The sequence below is a fragment of the Cydia amplana genome, chromosome 4 (genome assembly GCF_948474715.1).
Source record: "Cydia amplana chromosome 4, ilCydAmpl1.1, whole genome shotgun sequence".
Classification (NCBI taxonomy): domain Eukaryota; kingdom Metazoa; phylum Arthropoda; class Insecta; order Lepidoptera; family Tortricidae; genus Cydia; species Cydia amplana.
In genome coordinates, this window is record NC_086072.1 from 8,882,123 (window position 1) to 8,889,545 (window position 7,423).

At 35.9% G+C, this 7,423-nt stretch overlaps 1 protein-coding gene and 1 non-coding gene across 2 annotated transcripts; both read left to right on the top strand.

Annotated features, from left to right (window-relative positions):
* Positions 1-2,588: 2,588 nt before the first annotated feature.
* Trnat-agu (transfer RNA threonine (anticodon AGU)) lies at positions 2,589-2,660 on the top strand. The gene has a single exon. It is a non-coding gene; the product is annotated as a tRNA-Thr (tRNA).
* A 928-nt stretch (positions 2,661-3,588) lies between these two features.
* On the top strand, positions 3,589-7,201 carry LOC134663156 (protein-cysteine N-palmitoyltransferase Rasp). The gene is made up of 6 exons (XM_063519504.1): positions 3,589-3,635; positions 3,804-3,822; positions 4,273-5,024; positions 5,334-5,360; positions 5,767-5,984; positions 6,658-7,201. The coding sequence occupies exons 3-6, from the start codon at positions 4,434-4,436 to the stop codon at positions 7,178-7,180; spliced, it is 1,359 nt and encodes a 452-aa protein (XP_063375574.1). The 5' UTR covers positions 3,589-3,635; positions 3,804-3,822; positions 4,273-4,433; the 3' UTR covers positions 7,181-7,201.
* Positions 7,202-7,423: the final 222 nt, after the last annotated feature.

Genomic DNA, 7,423 nt, shown 5'->3' on the forward strand with positions numbered 1-7,423 from the left:
CTACCCGCTCAATGGTGAATGGAATGAACTGATGAAGCAGATGATTCAGATGAAGAATGAACTGAATGAATCTCCGAGTCCCCAACGAGGGAGTGAGGATGGGCGAGTCGAGTTGTCTAATTCGAATAACTCGAATCACCGTACAGACGAGTCAACTAGAACAACCAGAATTTTATTAGTTTCTGTGCAACTCGAATCAACTCGATAATAGCGAAGTACTCGAAGTATGTAGTAGCAAAATCACACGCGAACACTATTTTGATATTCTCTATCTTTAAAACTATGCAATGGATTTTGATACGGTTTTTGAAGTGAAAACTTCTTTAGCGGCGCTGGGCACTTTTTGAGGTGGGGAAAAAATGATAAACTCTAGACAGCGTAAGGCGATCACGTGACCGTAAGATTTAGATGGCCACTCATTTAGATGTCATTTAAATCAATAAAGAAAAACTCAATGACATTACATGAAAAAGGTTCTACTCTTGTACGGGCTGAAATACGAGGATCTCACAGTTACATTCTAACTTTATATCAATCAAATATAATTAAATAAAGCTACATCTTGATGAAATCGCTAATAAAAGTGAAGTCTAGTACTGGTGAATAAAACTCAAAATATCATGACCAAATATATTTAGATGCGAGGTCTGCAAGGCAACTTTACAATTTCTATTCGAATTTTAAACAATTAACGCCACAAACTTGAATTTCGAATTTTAAACAAGCTCACTGACCAGCAATTTCGGAACTAAAGTTTTTCAATAGAAAAGTGGATGGGTCAACCGATACTCCCGGCACTCCCGGAGTGCAACTCGTTGTTTTTAGGGTTCCGTAGTCAATGGCAAAAAACGGAACCCTTATGGATTCGTCATGTCTGTCTGTCTGTCTGTCCGTCCGTATGTCACAGCCACTTTTTGAAGTGAAAACTTCTTTAGCGGCGCTGGGCACTTTTTGAGGTGGGGAGAAAATGATAAACTCGAGACAGCGTAAGGCGATCACGTAACCGTAAGGCGATCACATGACCGTAATGTTTAGATGGCCACTCATTTAGATGGCATTTAAATCAATAAAGAAAAACTCAATGACATAATTCAATAAAGCTACATCTTGATGAAATCGCTAATAAAAGTGAACTCTACTACTGGTGAATAAAACTCAAAATATCATGACCAAATATATTTAGATGCGAGGTCTGAATAGAATAGAATAGAATAGAAATCATTTATTCAGACAACACATCAATACAAACAAAACACATATTGCAGATACAAGGCAAAGATAAACAAATCAGCGGATATAGTATAGAGATGTGAAGCCGAAATGGTCTCCACTCAACAATGCAGCTGGCACGACTAGCGTGGCCAACGGCGCTGGTTTTCTGTGGAGCCAGCGGAGTGTGCGGGACAGCATGCAGTGCAGGACACGTTGTGGACGACGGGAACAAATAATATTTAATACTATTATAAATAAATATATATCAAAATTATATTATATATAAATATACATAACCTAACTGGTGAGTAACTAAAGTACAATATAGGCAATAATCTGTATTTTTAAATATAGGGGTTCAGGCAGCAAAACTTTATTGGTCCATTAGGTACGCTTTTAGTTTCGATTTAAAGGAACCAATGGTACTGCTCTGTCGAATTGGTGGCGGAATATTATTCCAGCACTTCGTGGCAGCATAACGAAAGCTGCCACGGAATGCAGCAGTTCTGTGTCTTGGGCAAAGTAGTCTGATACCACGTCTGATATGTTGATAGATGGTCAATTTCTCAAATAAGTACACCGGCCTTTTACTGTTACAGACACCAAAGAGGAGCGTGGCAAAATGTAGAATGCGTCGATTATTCATGTTTAAGAGTTTATTAGTACTCAGGTATGGGCTTATGTGTGACCGAGGTGGTATTGGGAAGCAAAAGCGTGCGCAGGCATTTTGCAGTCGGTAACTTTACAATTTCTATTCGAATTTTAAACTTAATGCTACAAATTTGAATTTCGAATTTTAAACAAGCTCACCAGCAACCAGCGACCAGCAATTTCGCAACTAAAGTTTTTCAATAGAAAGGAGGATGGATCAATTATACATAGTGCTGCAGACATTTTGGACTAGTCATTGAGTTTTCACTTCTGTCGGCACTCCCGGAGTGCAACCCGTTGTTTTTTTTTAATACATAGAGTGATTCAAGAGGAAGGTTTATGTTGGTGTTTATGTATAATTTGTTAACCCGTGCGAAGCCGGGGCGGGTCGCTAGTATCGAATAAATTTCTATTATCAAAATTTGCCGTTAGTAGGTAATCGATTAACTGACTCGGCAGTCTCGGCACTCGGTAAATGACGAATTTAAGAACTCTAGTCGCCGAACTGAATTAATTCAACCCTAAATTAAATTTGTATTACTCGTGTATTATTACTACGAACTCGCGACTTTTGATCACTAACCTATCGCACTGCCATCTGAGCTACCGAGACTTTGACCGAATATTTCCACCATGTCACTCATATACTCTTAAGGTAGTTGGCGCTAGGCTCCCTGAGGCGCCTATGAGTGATATGGTGGAAATATTCGCTGTCATCCAGTTAAGTCTCGGTAGCTCAGTTGGCAGAGCGATGGGCTAGTGATCCAGAGTCACGAGTTCGAGCCTCGTCCGAGACAGTTATTTTTACCACTTATAATTTATTTCTAAGCTTTAATTTAACACTCTAGTCCTCTACAAACCTGAACAACAAATCATATACCTATCCGTAGTGTTTGACCCCTCACCTCACGTCGCATGATGGCCCATAAATACATTGGCGGCTAAACAGGTTAAAATAATTCAATTGATTGGTCAAAAGCCGCAAATCAACAATTGCATGCGATTTGTTGCAGGTGAGCAGAAACCTTTAGCCATATTTTGCAGATCAAACTAAGCTATTCTTACTATGGAACCATCACGAAATATATGGACTTAGTTTCATATCATAATAAAGCCTGACCAGGAATTTATGATCACGCGCCATGTTCCGGAATTTCACTGGAACTAATTTTTGTATACTATACTGAACTGTCACCCTATATATGAAAATAACAGCGCCCTCTTGAGTCTTGACAATGATCATATATTATTGGTCAAGTCTTTAAGTACATAAAAATTATAATACAAAATCATTAAAAAAATGCTCGGGTCAGGCGCGTTACATTTTCAACCGTCCATACTTTTAAGGTGGAACCCCCACCAAAGAATATCCCAGTCTGTGGAATATCCCTATTTTTTTGATGTAGGTAAATATTTTGTAACAGCCGTTATAGGAAGCTAAAATCACAATTCACATTGCATGTGATAAAGCCTAATGTAATAAACACCTTAGCTATTGGTTATTAATGTTTCATTAGTATATCAAGCGTTAAACATGTTGAAACAATAATTAATTAGAAACCGCGAAATTTGTCAATTCGATTTCGATTATAAAATGGAACTACGATTCATCGATATTGCTCTTTTCTCGGTCGAGTCGAGACGACCGAATCTCATTCGTAATCATTCTTTCCATTCATTGATATCCGAAACGTCATACTCGACCAAACTCAACTTGTCAAGTTGTCAAAATTACTATCAACACAAAACCGGATAAATTTAAAAATGTGAAAGTAAATAATAAATAGAAAATGTACACTATGTACGTCTCATATAGAACTGTGATATCTATTTAATAATGCTACATATCTTAAAAAAAAATGACAAGCAAATTGAATTCGGTGGAGTTATACTTTTACTTCAGTTTATGGATTTTTGCTAACTTATTTTCTTTGTTTAAGTTATTTCAGGTTCAGAGTGGTAATATATTATTATATTGATTATACTATCAATATTACACTTTAGTAATTTCAATAATATATTTTTGTTTTCTAAATACCTTAAATTTTGGCACAAACACAGACTATAAGATACTGTTTTGTAAATTTATAGTTAAAGAGTGCTGATGATAATATATTTGTCTCTAGTTATAAAAAATAATAAGATACTATACAATAATAAGTGTACATATACAATACCAACTTTATTCATAATTTTGGATCTTGCATATAAAAAATAATAAGATACTATACAATAAAAAGTGTACATAATATACAATACCAACTTTATTAATAATTTTGGATCTTGCGTCCCCTTGACGAAGCTAGTGTTGCTGATCATGAACTATGAATTGACTACTGACTACGTTTCCGTTTTTTTTCTTGTTAATGCCTCAATAAAATAGCTTGATTTATTCATAAATTGTTTCAGAATTGTTTGGTAATAATGAGAAACCTAAATGGCCAGATCTGGTGGATGGCTGGAGCTTTCTGTCCAGGCACAAGGATGTTTCAGACCTTGAGTGGAGCTGCTGGAAATATTTCTTTCAAAGATCATGGTACTACCTGATATTTCAATTTGTCATATCTGAAATGGTCCGCACATTTAATATGAAATACTTGAAATATTGGTATATATTATCAAGTATTATTTACATGCTAGCATATACAGGCATTAAACAAATGACCCTTGTTGTTTTTCAACCGATAATATACCTAGCAGTAATCTTCTATGGCGGTGGAAAAACCATTCTATGGACGCTTAGTATTGGTTTACTATTCTGCTTTAATGTTATGAAATACAAAAACTTCTTCTGGGATATATTTGATGCTGAACATTTTTATGATGAAGAGATATACTTGACACTAGTCTGCACTTCCTGGATTGAGCTCAGATGCATCAGTTTCTGCATTGATTACATAGACATGAAACATAAACTGAATGCCACTAAAATTGATGTTGTGACCAACATGTTAAGTTACATATTTTACTTGCCCCTTATGCATACTGGACCTATAGTGCTATATGAGAATTTTGAAAAAAGCTTACATGTTAAGAGCAATGATATAACAAAGAGAATGAAGAGATTCATATGGGACATGATTCTATTTTCAATATATACTTTTCTACTGGATCTAGCTTTCCATTATATTTATTTTTATGCCATGCAGAATGAAATAGAGGTAAGACTATGTATTTTTTTTTGTTTTATTGTAATGTTTTGTATGCCTGCTTACCAAAATAATATTTTCTGTTTTTAAATCCTTTATAAAACAAAGTTTACAGGACAGGTCGCTAATGAGAAGTAATATAATTTAGAAATGTATTACTACTTTGACTATTTCTGGAAAGCTTGCTACTACTAGTGTTCCTAGATTTTTATGAACAATATTAAAAAAAAAAGATTTGGCAGTATTTTATCCATTTCCGCATTTACAACCCTTAATTAGTTATTAGACATAAAATATTTACGTTATAAACTCAATTTACAGCCATACTACAATTGGATGGCTAGTAAGGTAATTAAGCATTCTCTTACTAAAAACTAAACTAGGGTTCATGTTTGATCCAGATGAAATGAAATACCATGATCCAAATGAAATACCTTAACACCTTGTAAAAAACAACATGAAGATGCAATAAATATACTGAATACTAAATATGTACACACTACTTGTAGGCACCTACTTTAATGTATCGGATTTTCTAATAATTTTGCCACTCTTAATTCAAGATTATGGTCATCCCTCATCAGTCATCACTGACCTTATATCATGCCTATGTATTATGAAGGCCTATTCAGGCCTTTTGCATGGTGATTTCCCCATAAACATTATTTAACTATTGTTTACAATTAAAAGTATTAGATAATATAGTAAGAGAGACCATCTGATTTCCCTGTTACTTACATATTTCTATTTTCAGGCAATAACAGACCTACCAACAATGGCTTTATGCGGCGGAGGGCTATGGATGGGCCTGGAGTTCCACATGAAGTACGTCATATTCTACGGCACCACATCGGCATTCGCGCGGCTCGACCATATAGAAGCCCCGCCGAACCCAAGGTGTATAGCCAGGGTACACGTGTATTCACACATGTGGAGATATTTCGATGTTGGACTGTACAAATTTTTGATAAAGTAAGCATTCAACTACCTTCTGAATCATTAACACATTCATTGCTACCCAGCCAAACAAGACATCCGCGCCAGGCCACAAAAATTTCGTCATATAAAACTGTAGTAGGTACCGCGATCCCGACTATCGGGTCGTCCGGCCTGGGAAAGTAATCATAAAATACCGGGTAGTCGGGTTTTCGGCACTGAAGGTGTTAAATTTAAAATTCTCTTATATACCATTTAAAACCTGCTGCTACTTTAAGTGGATTGTTATATGTTATCACTTGACAACCTAGCAATAATGGAGTGCCCATAGTATTTGCTTAATAATACCTAATAAGGCAGAGGGAATATATTTCCCACATGATTTTGAACTTTATTTTACAGTGATAGGGTCCAACTTTGCATAATTAATTTCTGACACCCAGCCGGGCTAGCACATGATTGGCGCGACAGTATCTCGCGGTGAGATACACTACCCGTCTTTTTCTAAGTTAATAGAAAAGGAACGGTAGTCAATCTCGCCGCGTGATACTGTCGCTTGTGTTTTATAAAGCTGTGCTGATGTTTTATAAAGAGTTAAAATACTGTGTACTTAATGATAGATAGCTAGTGGGACCATTATACAATGTAATACCGAAATAATCATGGCTAGCCAAGCTGTTTATGAAAACACTTATTATTTCACTTTCAGATACATCTACAAACCCAGCCTCAGCGTAATACCAAGATACATAAATTTACCAGGGACAATCCTCAGATTGACTGCATCATTTTTCACATTTATATTTATCTTTTTCTGGCACGGCACTGTCTGGGACATATTTGTTTGGTCTGCACTTAATTTTATAGGCATCACATTAGAACAACTGGGTAAATCTGCTGCAACAACTGAAACATATAAATGGTTCAAGAGAGAAGTGTTACGAACAGATGAAATGGAGATACGATTTCTAGCTATGGCCTGCACTCCTCTATTGATAATGTCGGCTATATCGAACTTTTACTTATTTGCGGGTAGTAAGGTAGCCAATATATTTTTTGCATGTTTCCTTCAACCTTCGTCATGGAACTCTGTGATAGTAACTTTAGCGATGTACAGTTGTTGTCATGTTTCTATAGCACTTCAAAACGTCCCTTCCAGAACATATATTGATTATGAAAGTTCGAATTTGAAGCACGCAACATTATGCAAAAAATCTAATGAGAAGGACTAGGGCGTGTAATGTGCAACGTAGCAGAATAACTAGCGGAGTCGCAAGAGGCACATGACAAAAATACTAGATGATTTACGAGTAATTGTATTAGATCATAGACAGTTTATTTATTTTTTTAAATCAAAACTAATTCATGGTCCCTTTTGAGCGTCCGTAAGATGTGTTTTAACGTAAATACTTATGCTGTGGTAAGACTAAAATTTCGAGATTCTGGCACGTATGTGTGACCTACTCTCTCTGGGC